Source organism: Chinchilla lanigera, unplaced genomic scaffold (assembly GCF_000276665.1).
Source record: "Chinchilla lanigera isolate Chin_1 unplaced genomic scaffold, ChiLan1.0 scaffold00005, whole genome shotgun sequence".
Taxonomy (NCBI): Eukaryota; Metazoa; Chordata; class Mammalia; order Rodentia; family Chinchillidae; genus Chinchilla; species Chinchilla lanigera.
In genome coordinates, this window is record NW_004955406.1 from 42,078,484 (window position 1) to 42,097,361 (window position 18,878).

General features: G+C 54.0%; 1 protein-coding gene and 1 long non-coding RNA gene across 4 annotated transcripts in view; one reads left to right on the forward strand and one right to left on the reverse strand.

The window, feature by feature from the left end:
- LOC102020083 overlaps positions 1 to 7,541 on the reverse strand; it is a 12,603-nt gene extending 5,062 nt beyond the window's left edge. The window contains exons 1-4 of one of the 3 annotated variants that reach the window (XR_259535.2): positions 6,953 to 7,541; positions 6,398 to 6,525; positions 4,525 to 4,597; positions 3,199 to 4,200 (exon numbers count right to left, since the gene is read on the reverse strand). This is a non-coding gene — a long non-coding RNA (uncharacterized LOC102020083). Of the gene's footprint in view, positions 1 to 3,198; positions 4,201 to 4,524; positions 4,598 to 6,381; positions 6,526 to 6,952 lie in introns of those variants that run through there. The other 2 variants (XR_001230726.1, XR_001230731.1) reach the window with 2 other exon arrangements.
- A 56-nt stretch (positions 7,542 to 7,597) lies between these two features.
- Positions 7,598 to 18,878, forward strand: part of Rassf5 (Ras association (RalGDS/AF-6) domain family member 5) — a 73,124-nt gene continuing 61,843 nt past the window's right edge. Inside the window, exon 1 of the mRNA XM_005375394.2 lies at positions 7,598 to 8,160. Within this exon, the coding sequence (XP_005375451.1) occupies positions 7,710 to 8,160 (451 nt within the window). The 5' untranslated portion in view covers positions 7,598 to 7,709. The remainder of the gene's footprint in view (positions 8,161 to 18,878) is intronic.

Sequence of the window (18,878 nt, forward strand, 5' to 3'; positions counted from 1 at the left end):
GGGCAGAGCTCCTGGAGGCTGCTTGCTTGACTCTAGTCTAAGAGCTTCCAGTTTGCTCTTTGGACCTCAAGCCCAGCAGGTCACTAAAGCCACGGGTTCAAGTTCTGGGATCTCAGGGACCAGCTGCTGCTTTGATGCTCCGAATGCCGGGTCACCCCTTGTCTGCTCTGTCGGGGTTAGGTTGAGGCCAACACTGATGAGCCCATCAGTGGCCCAGCAGGAAAGCCCCACAGTGGGTTTTCCCTGGCAGCTGTGGTTGGTCTGGACCCCATGTGTTTGGTGGGGCCCTGAGAGAGAGCCAGGGTATTCCTGAGAGCCAAACACAGATGTCTGGGAAGTAACCCAGGATCTGACCTCATAAGCAAGCCCATGAGATGTGGAGGACACACTCAAAGGCTCCAGTTGGCTCCACTGATCTGAACTGCAGGGAGCGTCCGGTTCCATCTCAGAAAGGAATGAGGAAGTGTACCAAGGTCCGTGACCCAGAACATCCTCAGGTGTCTAAAGACCCCGTAAGTCCTCTCTTTCTTCCCTGGAGTGATTCTTGAAAAGAGCCTGTTCAGTTCATCCAGTGGGAACTGAGCGTGACAGTGGCCAGGCACAGGACTAGGAGCTGAGCTGCAGAGCCTTACCCAGCCCTGAGGAGCTCGGGTCTCAGGGAAGCAGGTATGAGTCCAGCCTCACCCGGTAAGTGCTATGCTAGGAATGAGGAGCCCGGGTGCTACATGCAGTCACCATCACAGCAGGGCAGGCTGCCTGTGTCAGGCTGGGCGGTCAGGGCGTGACTGCGGTCTGATGGGCCCAGAGTGGAATCTTAGGGAGTGAGAAGAGATAAGTTGCCAAGAAGCCAAGGAAGTCACTGGCTTCTGTGAGGACAGAAGCAGCCCAGGAGTGGGACAGTCTACGTATTTCTACATTCCTGGGAGTAACAGGAAGTAGGAAATCATGTTGCCGAAAGGGAGGAGCTGGCCCCAAAAGACTGGTGCCACACTAAAGGACCTGGGAACCTGGGACAGGTTTTAGTTCAAGTCCGACCGGTATTTAAAGGTAGCCACTCTGGTGCCTGTGTGGAGGTGGAACGTCACGGATAGCAAGAGCCGAAGCCCAGTGCGGGTTCTTAGCACGTTCTCCCCGTGCCCGCTTCTTGTCTCGGAGGCCCACTGAGAGAGACACGTTCTGGTCTCAGCTCGTGGGGGGCTCAGATCCAGGGTGTTCTGGTTCATGGCTGGCATGAACAGCCTCTTAGAACAGACCTGTCCAAGCTAAAAAGGGGTCTAACCTAGGGATATGGGGTGTCCTGCTCCCTCTGCTGGAAGTACCGTCAACCTGGGAGGCCTGGTACTCGTTTCTGTGCCCTGGTGCCACCAGGCTAGAGTTCTATTTCCCTCTCAGAATCCACAGTTTCTTCTTGTAGATTGGTGTCCAGATTCAAAACACAGATTCTAGGACCCCACCCAGCTCCTGAGCCCAGTCGGTGAGGGTGTGGCCCAGGAACCCACATTGCTGGGGTGCATCCCTGTCAGTTCTTACACAAGCTGAAGTTTGAGGGCACTGAGGTGGAGTTTGCAGATGTCCTGCCGAGGTCCCTCGACTCGGCAGCCCTGCCCCAGCCCTCCCTGACAGCTGGGGCAGGGAAGCCACTCTAAGGAGAGGAAGGGTTTCCTTCTGCATCCACCGTTTGCTTTCACGGGGCTGCCTCTCTTCAGTAGAAGCTGCCATTTGGGGTTCACCTGAAGCAGCTTCAGTGATTTTCTTAAGGTGTGATTCTTGGCTTTCCCCCCTCTGGCTCATGAAGGGTCCTTAGTCACCCATGGGGGTGGGAAGCAATGGGCCAGGATGACTGGAAGTAGCTTTCTTTTCCTTGGAAGTAAGTTACTCCCGCTTGGACCATGGATCTTTCCCCTGCACCCCTCACCAGAGAGCAGGAGGGAGGGGAGGAAAGAGGCAGGGAGGCCGAGGGCAAGGAGGAGGAACTGGGAGCAGCAGGAAGGAGGGAAGGGAGAAAGGATGAGGAGGAGCAGACGGGTGGGGGTCGGGGGTGGGACAGCCAAGAGGACGCTGCTGTGGCTGTCGCTGTACTGCCCTCGCCCAGCTGCGGCTTCCTGCCCCAGTCCGGCCCAAGCCTGCGGGGACTGGAATGTAAGTGTCTACAGCTTGCAGGCTCCCCTCTGGCTGAGGGATAAAAGCCGCTGACAAAGCTGCCTGGTTTCAGAGGTTTTCCAACTTGGAAAGAAAACACACACACAGGACCACACGCACATGCTCACACGCGTGCACGATACACGAACCAGGCTTAGCCCAAGCTTGGCAGAGTGGCCGAGATAGGAAAATTCCATGCTTGAAATCAGATGGAGGAGGCGCCACTAGACTGATGGGAAATGAACCCCACCCATGTCCACCCCACAGAGTGACACATTTTCCAGAGCCCCCTTATCTCTGGTCACCTTCCCTCGCCATCTGCCCTTCTTACCCCCGAGTATGTCAAAGACCCAGGAGACTCCCTTGAGATCATTGGAGGTGGGAGACCATCTCCCTGAGAGCCAGGGTGGTGCTCAGCTGGCCCTTAGCCCTGGCCAGCAAACCCATGCAGTGCCCCCACCTTAGAGGATGTTCAGGAGTTGCTAATGAGTCCCCAACACCACCCCTTCCTCTGCGCAGGCCAGAGGGGCTCAGGGGTTCAGGGTTTTATTCCTCAGGAGCTGGGACCATGGCTTATAGGGTAGGACAGTGGCAGTGAGCCCACAGCTGACTTTGTTTCATTGAACAAGCACCTCCTATTTGCTGAGGGGTCAGAGAGATTAAATAGAGACACAGGGATCTGTGGGTGCCCAGAAGTGGTGACGAGTTCATCTGGGTGACTCTAGGAATGCTCTGTGGAGGGCTTGGCGTGTGGGCCAGACCTGGAAAGTGAAGGAGCAGAGAAAACTGGAAAAGGATCTTGCTGTGTCTTCACACTACCCCTACAAAGCTGGCCGGTGAAGTCAGGGATCTGAGGGGATGATGCCTGCTAGGAGTGGTCATGTGACTTCGGTGAGCCTTTGGTTTTCTCATTTGTAAATGAGCAACGCTGGCTACTTTACATTTCCAGGGGGGCTTTTATAGGCACATTTTATTTATTTATTTATTTATTTCTCTGGTACCGGGAATCGAACTCATGACCTTGTGCTTGCCAGGCAGGCGCTGTACCGCTAGGCTAAATCCCCAGCCCCTAGGCATATTTTATTTTATTTTATTTATTTTTTTATTTTTTTATAGGCACATTTAAATTCCCAACAGCATTTGTCATTGTTCCTGCTCACAGTCTCACAGGATACATTAGACAGCAGGCCTGGGAAGCCATGATCAGAGCAAACGCATGTGCACTGCGTTTGGGAAACTGGGGGCTGCAGGGTCCCGTGCGCCCTCAGCTGGGGATGCTCTTGTTCCGACAAAGGGCCTACTCCGTTCACTCTGGGCTAAATGTCGGCCCCTCACAAAGGCCTTTCCTGTCCATGCAGAAGACTGTAAGGAGCCCTTGTTACTTTCTATCCCTCTCATGCGCTTTATGTGTCATCAAATTACTTATGGCCCAATGTGCGTATGATGCCTGTTTGTCATGTGGCTGTCCCACTAAAATATGAGCTTCACGGACACGTGCATTTCTGTGCCGCACCTGTACCGCCCACACTGGCACTGCTTGCTAAGTGAGTGACTTCTCCATGCCCTTGAGGACTGCACTGGCCTTTGGTTTCCAGCTCTTCCCCTATTCTGATGGCAAGCTGGGACTGTACCCCATGCTCCCCCTGAGGTAGGGCACAGCCGTGTAACTGTCCCTGGCCAGGATACTGAGTGAGGTGGCAAGGCTTTGAAATGCTAATGTGAGTTCTCCTGCTTTCTCCATCTCCCTCTGGCACAGTGACTGGTCGAGTTAGATAGGACGGCTTCGCCACCAGCCTGGTCCCTGAGTGACTCTAATGAGCACAGTGCCCCTGTCACCCTGCACAGGACATGCAATGTGAGCAAGGAAGCATCTCTGTTATCTAAAGACACTGAGATTCCAGCCTTGTTTATTACCACAACATAACCTAACTTGTCCTGACTGACACGATAATGCTAAGTGTGTAGCTGTACAGCCATCAGGGTCTCCAGGGCTCCCTAAAAGCGTTGGGGATTTCAGGTAATCTCAGATGCCTCAAAGCCAAACAAAACCAAAAGCTTCCCCTTCAAAAAAAAAAAAAAAAAAATCAGGCCATGTCCGTCCTTCCTTTTTCCTTCTTACTGGGAGGGGAGGGGAGGGAGGTTGGGGGACAGCCTGGAAATAACCACTCAATAGGGAAACCAACACACCCTGGGACCATCTCTGAAGCGACCTCACACTGACCACATGCTCAAATCCACTGCCATCATCCTTCCCCTTGGTCAAAAATAAAAACAGCACACCCACTGTGCTTTGAGTGAGTCACAATCAGAAAAAAAAAGCCCACAGCCCTGGGCCAAGAGGGGGAAACTCCCAGCAGTCCTGTTCAGCAGATGCTGCAGTCTTACCCTTGTAGCCTGCATGCTCCCAGAAAAATTATGATGTCCAGGCACCGGATGCTATCCCAGGCAATGTCCTGACCTGCAAGTAGATTAGAGGTTTTCGCAGTACTTCTGCGCTAGTGAAGGAGGAAAGCGCTGCGTGTGTGTGTGTGTGTGTGTGTGTGTGTGTGTGTGTGTGTGTGTGTTGGAAGGGAATACTGTTTTGAGGAGGAGGAGACTTGCAAAGATAGCATCTGAAGAGGCAGGTCCCATGCACGGAGCCTCCTCTTGAGTTTAGGAGATGCAACAATTTCTCCTGACCTCAACTTTTTGGCTCAGGGAGATGAACCTCAGGATAAACTCGATAAACTTTTTGGCTTGGTTACATGAAGTTATATTATCTCCAGTCACATCCTTATTCCCATCCCGGATGCCAAATGTGGGGCTCTGGCCTTATACCTGGTCAGCAACGGCCACTGCACCAAAGCAGAGCTGCCGTGAGAAAACAGACACCAGGGCCACCGGGAAGGCTGTCTGCCGCATTGCTCTAAAAAGCCCTCAGCACCCCATGCCAGCCACGATGCCTGTCCCTGCAAGCCTCTCCATCCAGGGAATCCAGGCCAGGAACGTGGGGCAGAGGGTGGGGGAGGACAGGGGTGGTGACCACTGTCAATTATTTCATAAATGACCTTTCAAAACTGATCTTCCAGTGCTGTGCTCTTTGTCAGAACCCTGTTGCTTCTTGAATGTTGGTTACCCAGAGCTGAAGCCAGGTCTCTGCCCTGAGGCTCCCCTGGTGAAAAGCACTCCTGAGAGGGAGCCACCTCCAGATGGCCTGCAAACCCCACGGAGATGGGTGCGTCACAGGGTGGACCCAAGCACGCAGCGCGGGTTTCAGCAGCAACTCCTGGAGACCTGGTTCTAAAATACTGGGAGCAGTGGGCATAGTAGGCCGTAAAAACAAACTGTGCTTTCCCTTTTACACATGCAGCAGAAAGTCCTGAGGAACAGTCCCTGTTGGGTTTTTTCCAGCCATTTCCCACTGAAGTTTACCAGTTCTACAGGAACTGAACAGAGTGGTTCTCAAAGTGCGTTCCTTGAACCAGCAAGACCAACAGCCTGGGAACTTGCTAAAGATGCAAAACCTCAATTCCCAGCCCCAGATCTATGACTCAGAAACGCTGGGTGTGGACCCCAGCAAGGTGCGCTTTGACAAGCCCTCCAGGTGACTGTGTCACACGCCAAGGTTTGAGAACAACGGCAGGCGGCGGAGGCAGGAGGAGGAGGAATGGAGCAGAGGGGGCTGCTTATGGCTTCTGCTCCTCAGACCAGCTCCTGCATAGAGCACTGTGGTGTGGACCCCCAGGGCCATTCTTCCCCTCTACCTAGGGACAAGGACCCAGGTCTGAAAGAAGAGTACCTGGATTACCACCACTCTGAGAGTGAAGCTGTGGAACAAAGCAGACCGGGAATTCCCTGATCACTGGACTCTACAATTTTAGGAATTATCTAGAAATTACTTCCAAGGGGAATATAAAAAGCAAAACTGAGAATTCCCCTGTCAGACACTAGGGGGAGAGCCATCTCCGGCCTGGGAACCAGCAGGGAGAGACTCAGGTGTGGAAGAATTTAGGCTAAGGTCCTCCCTCCACAGAGGTTGGGTGGGGTGAGCTTGTGGATTAGCTCCGGAACCCTCCCATACTCAGACCCACAGATGCTGAAGTCCCTTATAGAAAATGGCACACCGTTTGGATATGACCTGTACACATCCGCTGTGTACTTTAGTCACCTCTAGGTTACTTGCAGCAGTTACTACAATGTACAGGTTAGGGAAGTAGTTACATTGTATTATTTATGGAAATAAGTATAAGTAAAAATCGGTACCTGTTCAGTTACAGACCTAATTTTTTTATTTCGACATCCTTTCAATTAGCGTTTGGCTAAAACCAGGAAACAAGACGTTCAGATGGGAGACTGTATTCTCAGAGCTGGTTCAGGCAACCGCTGCTAAATCAACCATTCAAATCCCTGTTGTAAGAGGAAAGGCGTGAAAAGGGGGCCTGGAAAGAACGACAGCAGCAGCTCCCCACCTCCCCGCTCCCAGCCCAAATTACAGTTAACCAAATCAGCCCAGGTCATTGCTGGTCGGTAACAGGACACAGGTTCACCAGACCCAGGAGTCCTGGTTCTGCCCGCTTCCTCACCCTGCTCACGACTTGCTACGTAATTTTTGGGACCCGGGGCAAGAAGAAAATGCCCGGCCCTGTGTTCAAAAATTAAGACTCGGAAGGTGGTGACAGCAGAACCTTAAAGCAGGCAGGGCCCCAGGAAGCAAGTCCCGGTGCTGGCAGGAAAGAGTCCCGAAGGTGAATCGCCCAAAGCAGGTACAAAGAGGCCTGGGGTTTCCGCCGCAACTAGGTGGGAAGAGGGTTTGGCTTAGGGAAAGAAAGCTCACCAACCCACGCGGCACGGGCCTTCTGGATCCAGGGACCTTGATCACCATAACCCAGCCTTCTGGGAAAGAAGAGCGTCTTCCGGGAAAGAGGAATAGCCTAAGTGAGGGGAAATCCTACCCGAGGGAAGGGCCGCTCACGCGGACTGCGCTGTGGGCGCGGGAGGCTGCTCCCCGCGGTCAGCTCGGAAGCGTCCAGAGCGCGCGCGTCCCCTCGCGTCACGCGACTCGGCGCTGCCGCCAGAGCGCAATCGGGCACTCCCGACCCTCGCGGGCTCGGCCGGGGAGGGCGCGGAGGGATGGGCGAGCAGAGGACGCGCGCGGCACCCCTGGAGGCGGGGACACCAGGACGGCCACCTCGCAGCCAGTTCCCAAGCCCGCCGACCTGCCCCTCACTCGGGTGCTGGGTTGCGGTGTGGGGGTGGGTGGGAAGGAGGCTTGGCTGAAGGCAGAGGGCACCCTATAGAAACAGGCGCCTCGGAGTTGCGTCGTTTGGAGCCTTTCCTATGCGGAATCCTCAGCGCCCCAATAGGCACTCTGCTTCCTGAAGACGCCCCCAGATCCGCACTCGCGCGGGCCTGCCCACTGCCAGTCCTACCCTCAGTCCGTGGGTCGTTCCCTCGAGTCTCCCTTCCTGCCTCTCCGAGGTCTCCCCGCCCTCGCCCCGCCCTGCGGGCTGCGGTCCCTTTAAAGGCGCGCGGGTCTGGGGCCGCCCCTTCTCTCGGGCTGGCTCGGGAGGAGTCGCCGCCGCCAGCCGGGCATGGCCATGGCGTCCCCGGCCATCGGGCAGCGCCCCTACCCGCTGCTCTTGGACCCCGAGCCGCCGCGTTATCTGCAGAGCCTGAGCGGCCCGGAGCCGCCGCCCCCAGGCCGCTCCTCGCGCCGCTGCGTCCCGGCATCCCTCTCCACTGCGCCCGGGGCGCATGAGGGGCGCGGCGCCCGTAGGGGGTCCCGGGGGGACCCCGAGCCCCAGCCCCGAGCCTCGCGACCCTCTCGCCCTCTCCGGCCGGGTCTGCAGCAGAGACTGCGGCGGCGGCCTGGGGCGCCCCGGCCCCGCGACGTCCGGAGCATCTTCGAGCAGCCGCAGGATCCCCGAGTCCCGGCGGAGCGAGGCGAGGGACACCGCTTCTCGGAACTGGCTCTGCGGGGCGGCCCCGGCTGGTGCGACCTGTGCGGACGCGAGGTGCTGCGGCAGGCGCTGCGCTGCTCTAGTGAGTGTGAGGGGAGCGCCGGGGAGAGCTGAGGAAGGCGCGCGAGACCGCAGTCCAGGGCCCAGGGACAGAGGGCACTGCGCTCTCTGGCTCCAGCGTAGGAGCGATCTTAAAGCAGGCAATCCCTGCGTTCACGCTGCTCCTTAGTCCCCTGCCTGGTGTCCTTTAGTGACTGCCCGCTGCCCTGGTATGGGTATGCGGTGTTTGACAGTTACAGGTGTGTGCCTCGGCCCTACCTTTCCCATTCACCTGCATGCGCGCGCGCTAGTGGACTGCGCTGCTGGTCGGGCACAAGGTCATTCAGCTGTCTCCCGGGCATCCGTCTGCTTTGGTTGTAAGTTCTTGGAACTGGGCTCTGAGGCTGATATTGAGTTGATTATTTAACCCTTGCTCATTAGAATTAATGGGAAAATGACTTTTATCCGCCTATGGCACAGAGCTCAGACCCCACCCCCCTACTGGAGACCTAGTTAAGCTTTGGATGGAAACAGGCTGTGAGGTTGAAGAGGCTGGGATCACCCGGGCCCTGCACCCCATGCCCGCTTTGTGGCCCTTCAAACCTTTGGCCTCTACCCAAGGGCTGGACCCTGCCTCCTCCTCTTCCTTCACCTCAGTTCCTGCAGCTTCATCCTGCTCTGTGATTTCCCAGCTCGCTGCCTGGCACTGTCAACCCACCTAGTCGCCTCCTGAGCCAGGCTGATTACACTGGGATCCCAGTGTGGGGAATTTCTGAGCAAACCTGCAGTCTTCCTGCCATTTATTATTTTCTCCTCCTACAGTAAGGTACGTGTATTTCTTTACTAGGTGTCTGCCTGCACCCTTCCTGTAGCCAGTTTGGCAAAGGATATCCATAGCCATGTGTTTATATAGATGTTTTAAATACCCAAAGCACAAGGCACAGACGGTGGCACAGCCCCTAACCAACCTCTCTGGAGATGGACTGCGGTTTGCATCATCTTTCTGCAGAGGCCCTTCCCCATGATGCACTGCAGCACTGGACAGCAGCAGCTCTGGGGTGTCCAGTGAGGGCTCAGACTCTAGGCGGAGTCCAGCGGAAGAGGGCTTAGAGGGGAGCTCTGGTGCTGTTCTTTCTGCCACCAGCTCTCGCAGTTCAGGAGCCAGCGAAGGAGGTCAGAGCAGTTGTGGAGAGCAGTGTGTATGGAAGGCTGCTGTCATGTGCTCAGGAACTCTGGCCCAACAGAAAAATCGAACGCAATCTAGATATACTGGCAGCTTCAGCCCTCACAAGGTCTGGAGTTACTTTACTGCATCCACAAAGCCTGTGCTCAGGGCAAGGCAGTATCCTCCCTGTAGTGGGTTTTATTTTGCCAGAATCCAAGAAATTCGCTTCACTGGCATTCTTGCTTGTACTTAGACTTTTGGGAACCATATCAATTGTTGACATTCTGTGCATAGTTTTATGATTTTGTTTGGTCACAGTGATGTATTCGTGTATGCACCTGTGTGATACTTGATGATTATGTGAAGGTGTCCTCACATCACATTAGAACTGTCTGTTCACCTTGCTTGGGCCATGGTTGCTAGTGGCGGGAAGACCAAGGTGCACAGCAGGACCTGCTATGTGTGTGTGATTGGTGAACTTTTTTCCTGTCCTTGGGCTCCCGTATTCCCCACACAGTTGATTTAACACCAGCTATGTGTTATCAGGGATGTCTGAACACCAGAGAGGAAGCAGAACCAGACTCAGGGGCTGCAGAGAGGAGTCTCTGTTTGTTGTTATTAATATTTAACTAATTGTGAGCCTGTGACTGGCCGGGAGAAGTTGAGAAATATTCTGATGGGTGAGTTTGCCCAGCAGGGCTGAGCGCACTGAGCATCTTGGTGTATGTAGGTAGGGGGTCTAATTCCATGGTGGGATCGATCTGTCTGTCTTAGCTTTGAAATGCAAGGGCCAGGAAAGGCACCGGTAAAAGGCCACTCAGTGCAGTGCCGAGAGTGCAGACCAGAACCAGAGTCCCGAGTTTGAGTCCTGACTGTCACTTCCCCTCTATGTGACCCTGGGTCACTGTGTTCCATATCCTTGTTTAAAAAGTGGGGATAATCAAGCACAAGGTCCTGAGTTCGATTCCTGGTACCCCCCCAAAAAAAAAGTGAGGATAATAATCTTACCTGTTTCATCATCTTAATGTGAGAATTAAATGGATTAATTTTTATATGTGTACAGCACTTTTAGTAGCTCCCGGAAGAATGCAGTATGAGTATTTAATTAAATGCGAATTAAACCCTCGCATCTCAGAGCAGTAGCACTAGCCTAGGCTCGTGCTGGCTCCTTGGGTCGCTTCTCCAAGCAGTGAGCACCATTTTCTGACTGCTCAGTTGCTGTGCTCAGTGGCAACCTGACTGCTGCAGGAATCCTAGGAAGTTCAAGTATGAAGTAACCCCTGGAGACGGACCCCTGCCCCATGTCCTGCGGTTGGCCGCAGCATCCTCACAGAATGTCAGCAGCTGAAACCCTTCTTTACCTGGTGTAGGGACTCACAAAGACACTGGCTTCTTATCTGTATGTCAGTTGCACCCAGCAAAGCGCTGGCCACCACTTCAATAAGTGGTAGCTGAAGGGGGTGGCTTGTTTGTATTACTAAATCTCCCTGTTCTTGGAAACAAGCAGAAGGGCAGTGGGTATATAAATGACATCTGTCTGCACAGGAGACTGACACTGGGTGGGAGCCATGTTGGCAAATGGGCTTCCCATAAACGAAAAGCTTTCGAGAATTAATTGCCGGTGCACCATCTGCCTGCCTGACAATGTTCCCCTACTTCCAGGTCTGTAACTGAGCTCTGGTTAATGCTGGATTTGCCAACAGCAAAGTTCAGAATTAATCCCAGTTTTCAGGATTCAAGAAATCCTACTGGTTAGAGAAGGAAATCCGGTGAGGGTGGCAGAAACGTAGAGAGAGAAACACGAGAGTTGAAAGGTTACATGACTGCATGTTCGTGCTTTAGGGCGGGAATGGTGGTCATTGCTGGGAGCAATCAATGGTCAAAAGCAAATAACCTGAGAAACTCACCAGCTGCCCTTTGGCTTTGCTCTTAGGGACTGTCCCTTCTTCTGCAGAGGGTACAGTGAGGTGGCCTTTTACCTTTCTTCTTGTTTTTCGTGGATTGTAAGCCATTCTCGGCCAGCAAGTGGTCTGGCAGCTGGAGAGACCTAGCTCCAGCTCCAGGAAGGAGTGGCTGAGACCTCCCTTGCACCTTGCTGGTGAGCGTCACACGTCACCTGGACTCAGTCTCTCTGGTGAGTGAGGGGGTGCTTGGAGCCATGATGTGTTTAGTGATTTGAATGCTAGGGTTAAAAGGGGGGCTCCGGGGACTCCTCATCCTAACTTCCCCTCCCAAGGCAGACTGCAGTTGTGGTGATGGCCATGGTGTCCACAGGGAGGGGCACGGAGACTTTTCATAGGAAGCATGGCTGGCCCCTGTCTGACCTCTAGCTCTTACCTCTGCATGAACAGCTGGGTTCAGCTTGATTCTGCAGGGCTAGAAGCACCCGTGTGAAGCCCACTGATCCTGCAGACCTATCGCCTACTGTGGGCACTTTGCCCGAATAGACCACTGGGAATTGACACTGACTGTCCCCACAGCAGGAAAAGGTCTTCACCTCAGGCACCTCGGAAAGTGCCTTTGGTGGTCCTGATGGTTTCCATGTTTACCTTGGGCCCTTGGGAGGCATTTGTTCAGTGTGCCCAGCGATACTCAAGTGTGTGGCTTCATTTTTGTTGATTTAAACCCAGGTTGGGTTTTGGAGGTGGGAAAACGAAGCTCCAAAATGGATGCTTTGTTGTGATAGATAGTGAGAAGCCCGCTCCATCTTTCCCTCTTCCCAGCCTCTAACAGGGGTCATTTCTTGGGAAAGGTCTCCAGGAAAGTGTGCTTAGGGGGCACACAAAGGACAGAAATTGCCTTCCAGAGGCCTTCTGAGCTGCTCAAGCTGCACCCCCTGTTTTTTCCTTTCTTATTTCCTGCCTTCTCAAAAGATGACAGTGAGAGGATTAAATGTGGGCTTCGTTTCTCCCCCTATTCATCAGAGCATGAAATTTTCTGATTATGGCGTGTGGGGGGCTTGAATCCCAGGTACAGTCAAAAATGATTAATGCCACTTGTCTGCCAGCCTAATTAGACTTGGTAATGAATGTGTGTGTTCGCCTGCTGATCCTGCAGTGTTATTAGGTGGAAGCGAACTGACATCTCCCCTCAGCACGGAGGTTCGGGTTGGGATTTTCTCTCCCCTCTCTGAATTTACTGCTGAGCCAGCCTGTGCCAAGCCTGGCAGCTAGGCCCTGAGTGACAAAGAAGAGACAGGACCCAGCCTGGCTGGGGGCGTAAATTCAACCCATCAAGGGGCCACTCCTCTGTGGAGTGTGCACGGGTCAGACTCGTGGCCTGGCCCGGCCCAGCCCAGGTCTCAGAAGGACCCAGAATTCTTTGCATGTCAGTAGTGCCTTTGCTGTGAAGAGCCCAGGCGTTTTTCCTGCTTGCTACTGCAGTCATGCTCAGAATAGCTTTGTGAGGTCAGACGGCTCCTGGATGCATTGGCTGAGATCTCGTCTGTCCAGGACTGGCCTGTCCACCTTGCTAGTGGCAGCAGAAAGTTTGGGACCTCTCAAGGAGGGTTCATTCTGACAGGCCCTTGAGGCTCTGGAGCCATCTCAGGGCCTCAAGCCATTTTGCCTCGGGCTCCCTGCCCAGCATCTCAGTGTCGGAGGCGGCCACCTGGTGTGGCACAACCATGGGTGGGTGCCCTCCTGCACTCCAGTTGTTTTTCCTGTGGGCGTCTCTGGTTCCTCACACCACCGCTCCTCAGTTTCCCAGAGGAGCACAGCTGCTTGCCACTCTTGTGCTGCCCAGGGTGTTATTAAGGCTGGGGAGGAACCTGTAAACACATCTCGGGCCTCACTGGCAGCCCTTCCTGTTTGCATTCCTGGGATGGCAGGGTGAGTATTCTCTCTCGGGTGGCTGACTCTTTGTGGATGTGCAAAGCATGTGAACGCCCCAGGCTCAGCCATTCTTCTACAGCGCTCCAGTCAGCACCAGCTCTGGAGAGTTGCCCTCCCCTTCCCACTTTGCAGATCCAGACCCGCTGCGGGTGCTCAGGCTTGGCCTCTGCTTGCTTGGGCCGCCCACCCCTCCTGCAGGGCTCTGTTCTGGCTCTCCCCTGGCTGGCCAGGAAGTGCTGGCTGCAGCTGATGCTGGGGAGATGGTTTTGCGTTTAGTCACTTTCAGCATTTTGTCCAAAAGTCCCAGCAAGCTTCTCTCCACATGTTCCCGCTTGGGAGGGGAGCGGAGCCAGATTTGGGGCTTTAGGGAAAGAACAAGGAGACTGAGGTGATGTTGTCAGGCGGAACAGACAGCTCAGCTCCCTGGAGGCACTGGTTGAATGGAATAAAATCAGTCGCGGGGAGCCGGCATGAGTACCCAGCCCAAGGTCAAGACTGTCTCACCTCCCAGCTGGGGATGTGATATTGAGGTTCCCTCAGAAGCACCCACACACTATGCTGAGGAGACATGGCAGCACCTGGTGGACCCCAAGACCTCTTCATGGTGTGGTCATTGGCTGCAGTGGTCCACCAGTCCGCGGTGCATCAGTTCTAGCCTTCTTGTGCTTCCTGGAGTAGAGCCGGTTTGTGAAAGAGGCACCCATAGGGATATCTGTGAGGTTTAGGTCTTTCTCTGCCTTTTAGGAGAGGAAGTAGGAAGTGTGGTGGGAGCCTTGTACTGTGTGCCTGGCCTCCAGAGAAAAGGATTCATCTCGGCTGAGGGATCTGCCGATCCTGGAGCTGAAGCGGATCTCAGTTTTTCTGTAGGATTTTCCTACCTGTGCCAACCACCCTCACCCCATTTGAGGATATCACAGGGGAGGCAAAAGATGGTCTTGTGCAGCAGGTTTGTGTGTGGGGGGGTGTCCTGTCCAGTCCCTTCATTGCTGTGTGTCACTGGGAGATGGGTGGTGGCCAGGTGTGACACTTGGCTGTGACAGGAGGAACATGTGACAGGGCAAGTGTTTCCTCTTCAGTGAGGATCCCTAGGCCACCTTCTGACCCCTCCCTGTCTCTTGAACAGACACATGTCCAGGCTGGGGCAGGTGGTGCCCACATGTCTGCAGTGGCCATTGGCTGGGGATGTTAGAAAGTGAAAAACAGATCTTGAAAAAATCAGACCGCAGGTACCTGAAAGTCACACCTAAAAGGAGTGATGTTATTTGTAGTTAAAAAAAATCCTTTCCTATTTTGTTCCTGCTGGGTACCAGATCTGGGAAAGCACTATCATGGAGTTCGCTGAAGATATGAATCGGTGTTCTGTGAACGCCAAAGTGGGTAAGAGCTGTTGCGAGGGGGCAAGAAATGGAGGACCAGAGAGAACGTTCATTGCACTTGGCTGCACCTAAAGCACTTTCCTGCACCCTGTCTCTGTGAACCCGGCAGTTCCCGTGCAGGGTAAGGAGAGATGGCTTCACGGTGCCCATCTCATGGAGGAAGAGGAGGGCGCCTTCAGGGAAGTCAAATTACTTCTCAGCAGTGGTTCAGATCATTGGTTTCAAATCGGCACCAGCATCCAACCTAGAATTTTGCCTTATGAGCTAACCTTTTGGTCACATAAGCTCAGTGAGTTTTCCTGTTCGTCAGCCTCCCTTCTGCCAGGGAGAATGGTCCAATAATAACAAAAATAATAATACAGAAAAAAAGGAGGTTGAGCCAAGGGGTGGGTGAGCCATGTGCAAGCTGGAGAACCCATCAGTGCCTGGATAACTGAGAGCTGGCCATACTCGGCGTGTTTTCAGCATTCAGTTCCTAAGTTGGTCTCCAGATGTATAGATCATGAGATTTTTAAGCAGGGGGTGAGCTTTTCCTAAATCCCACTCCCCCACTCCCAGCAGCCCACTGGTGTAAGGTGAGTGCAGGGGGCAGGTGTGGAAATGCAGGTAGTTCCCTCCGTGTTCCACACTTCCTTCCTGCCATGACTCCCGAGTGATGATCACAGACTGGATCCTAGAGGGGACAGCTGGGGTGAAGCAGGGTCGGACACGGACTGGAAGGTACATTAGGGTCTGTGCCTGGGGCCTCCATTCCCAGACAGTGGTGTGGCCTGTGGGAAACAGCAAACCTGGGCCCCCCTGGCCCCTGTGTACTCCTCAGGTCAGGCTCACATTTGGGAATGGGTCCCATCACCCACTTTCCTTACGTGTTTGAAGGAGGCTGCTGTTTTCATCCAAGTTGAATGGAAGCTGGAGATTCAGTGGTTTCTGCTGAAACAATTCTATTCTTTCTGCAATGAGGAAAGTCCTAAAAATTCAGAAAACCTCAGCAATGCCTTACTGTTTAAATGGGACAGTGTGTTCCAGCTGTAACTTGAGAGTTCTGAGAGGAGGGACTGCAGATGCTGTCAGTGAATGTCTGTTCTGGTGCAGAGTGTTTTTAAAAAGTAACCTAGAGAAAACTTTATACAAATGGGGTGTTTCAAGTGAGAATCGACTGCACCCCAGCCTTCAAGATGGTGAGGGCTGTCACTTCAAATTCCATTAGCTGTCCCCAAGGTTCCCATTAACCTGGAGGTCGTGGTGTCAGTACTTGAATGAAGGGGCTGTGAGAGGTGTGGCCGACATGCCCTGCCACCAGGGAGGTGGTGCCTCCCCCTGACCATCCCTAGTCAGCGTATGTCTAGTTTCTAAGGGACTAGCAATGAGGATTCTACAACCTCCCAAAGCCCCAGCCCCAGTCCCTGCCAGTTCTTTTCTGGCACCTTTCCCAAAAGCTTAACTTAAAAAATCAGCTCTGTGGAGCAGCTCTGTAGCTTAGTGGCAGCCTACATGAGACCCTGGGTTTGAGCTCCAGCACTCCAAAAATAAATTCACAAACAAACAAATAAGATAAAGAACAGCTCAGTGTGGGAGAGAAAAGAGAAACAAGGTCAGTCTATCCTTAAGCCCAAATGGGGCATTTGGGAGGGGTTCCCCTCACTGCTCATATTTGAAAATTCCCCCAGCAAGTGTCCCCGCCCCTCTGGAGCTGCACTGGGAATGCCACCCCTGCCTGTGCCCAGCCATGCAGGAGTCCCTGGACCCTCTGGGCCATCTCAGGTGCCAAGGTCAGAGTGGTGCTGAGGCAGGGGCCTTGGCTCCCAGCCTCGCTTAATGATCTCAAGTGTCATTTTAGGACCTGGGCTCACTTAGGAGCCTCTTCTAGTACAGCAGATGCTCAGTAAACAAAATCACCCCTGTAAAAGATGAAAGGTATCCCAGCCTCCCCCAAAAGCACCAGGAAGAATCAGGGTTAGGGCCTGGAGAAGGGTAGCACCGGGGAGAGTTTCTATATCAAATTAATGAGTTATAAACAGTGTGCTGTGATGGCTAGTGTACCTGCTGAGGAGGCCTCTGCAGGTTGGGGTAGTCTAGACAGGGTCTCCTGGCCAAATGCCTTGGAGAAGGGCAGGTGATGGAGCCTTCTGGGAGGACTGGAGTCAGCACTGTAAGTAGGCCCAAGCACAGGGCCTTTGGGGGAAGACTCCTGCTGTGCTCTCTTTGGCCTTGAGGGAAGTGAGCACACAGGAGCTGAGCCCAAGTGGGTGGTTGCAGGGGGAATGGTGTGGCTACGCCTGAACTTGAGAGTGCCCTGGGCCTGCCATCAGACGACCAGAGTGCAGATGTTTCTGTCCTCTGCCTCCAGGGATTCCCTAAGTCCCTCCTTTGCTGGCCACTGACAGGTGAGGCTGGGGTCTCTGGGCAGCCTGGGAGTGGACATCTCTCTCCCACTGGCTCCTTGGTGCCAGTGCTATGCCTTGGCCAAAGCAACAGGGCCTTCAGGAACTTGGCTGCTTCTGTATTGGAGTGAGGGGACGCCATTTTAGGGCAGGAGAACACTTCCCAATTTTTGAGAGACGGTGGTTGTTTTCCCCTCCTCTGTCTCCCCTCCTGCAGCCCACTCAGTCGCCTCCTGTGCCCTTCCCCTCCTTTCTGCCCAGGTGTCTGTTCTTAGATAAAGGGTCTCACCCTCTCAAAGCCACAAGGCTTCCTATGGACCCCGCTCCTCGGCCCAGTGGGGAGGAGTAGTTAGCCCAGGTCGTCCCCAAGGAGCCCACACAGCTGGTAAAGCGTTATTAACCCACCACCGCCAAGCAATCCATTAACAAGCTCCTGGACTGGGCACATGGTGTGAGGTAAGCGATCACTCCTGTCATCTGTTCAAACTTTGGAGACATTGATTTTTCAGACTCCCAGGCGTGACTGAGAAATGAGGCTCAGGGAGGCTCTCTCCTGCAGCCTGTTTGGTGGGGGCATTTTTATCTTATCAAGCTAAAAGCCCCAAGAATAGAAAGCTTTCCATTGGGGGAGGTGGAGGAAAAAGGACCTCAGCTGTAAAGGAAGTGGCTTTGGTTGGTGTGTGCGGCTGCTGGAGCCCATGGTCCTGGGGACCTGTCTGGATCACATGAGGTCTGGGGTCCCTCCTGGGGCCAGTGATCCCCCACTTGGCACCCGGCCCTGATGCCAGGACTAGAGAAGAGCCATTGATCTTCAGGCAGGATGACCAAGGGCCAGGATGAGGACGTGGCGGCTGCCTGCTTTCGGCCTCTCACTGCCCGTTTGCAGTGGCTCTTCCACAGGCTCCCAAAGACCCGTCCGCTGTCAGCAAAGCTCCAAGCCCCGCGGAGGTTCTGCAGTGAGGTCCGGCAGGCTCTTGGTAGGTCCACGCTGCTCCAGCTAGATAGGGGTGCTCAACAGGGGGCGTGGGTCCCGGGCCTCTGCCCAGCGGCGTTTCTCATGGGAAAGGAGTGCGGGTGCATCAGCGCCCCCCCACCATTGCCTGGTCCTTCTGAGTCCTTGCCACCTTGCCGGAAGGACATGGTCAGCCTGGTTCAGTGCCTTTGTCTTAGCTGTGGATTTTAACAATTTTCTAGGCTGAGAATTAGGACTAAGAGGGCATGGTAATCAGGGTCCCTGAGCTGGTAGAATGTGGGCACCTTGGGTGACCATTATTTTCTATTCTGCCCATCCTGTTGCCCAAAGGGGCATCAGGTCCACCAAGCTGCCGTGTCAGCCCACTGAGGATGCTGCACGGGGGCATTTCCAGGCAGCACTTTCCAATCTGCATGGTTAGAGGATTTGCACCTAGAATGCAAGACTGGAGGCCACTGGGTAAACATAGCGGGACTGGAGTCCCAGGTAGCCACTGGCCACCTATTTCCTCTCCTAAGTACTAATCAGGATGAGAAGGTTTGCCTGGGGAAGGATAATGGGGCAGTATCAGGAGTAAGGAGAGGAGGAGTGAGCCAGGTTATCGCTGTCTCTGTGATCATCCTACTCCTCCTTCCCAGTGCCAGCAAAGATGCCTGTAGTACCAGCACCAGGACTGAGATCCTGGACCCCCACCTCCCAGCCTGGGCTTCTTTCTGCTGTATAATTCTGTCTCCAGCATCTTGTATGTTTGTAGCGCTGTCTGCCAAAGACCAAAATGCTGTATGTTTCTTTTTAATATCATTCATTTCCTCCAGATTGCTGGAGGGTGGGAATGGCAGAGGGATTGTTTCATTTCACAGATAAAATGGCTCAGAGAAGGAAGGCCTCTTGTCAGTGGTCATTGCTGCCTGGCCAGCCCTGTGACCCTTTGCCATTGGATCCTGCTCATCATCCTGACTTTAATTGCTTCTCTATTATAGTTTGAAATCTCTGGAGAGCATAAGACAGCTTCATGGTTCCGACCCATTTGTCT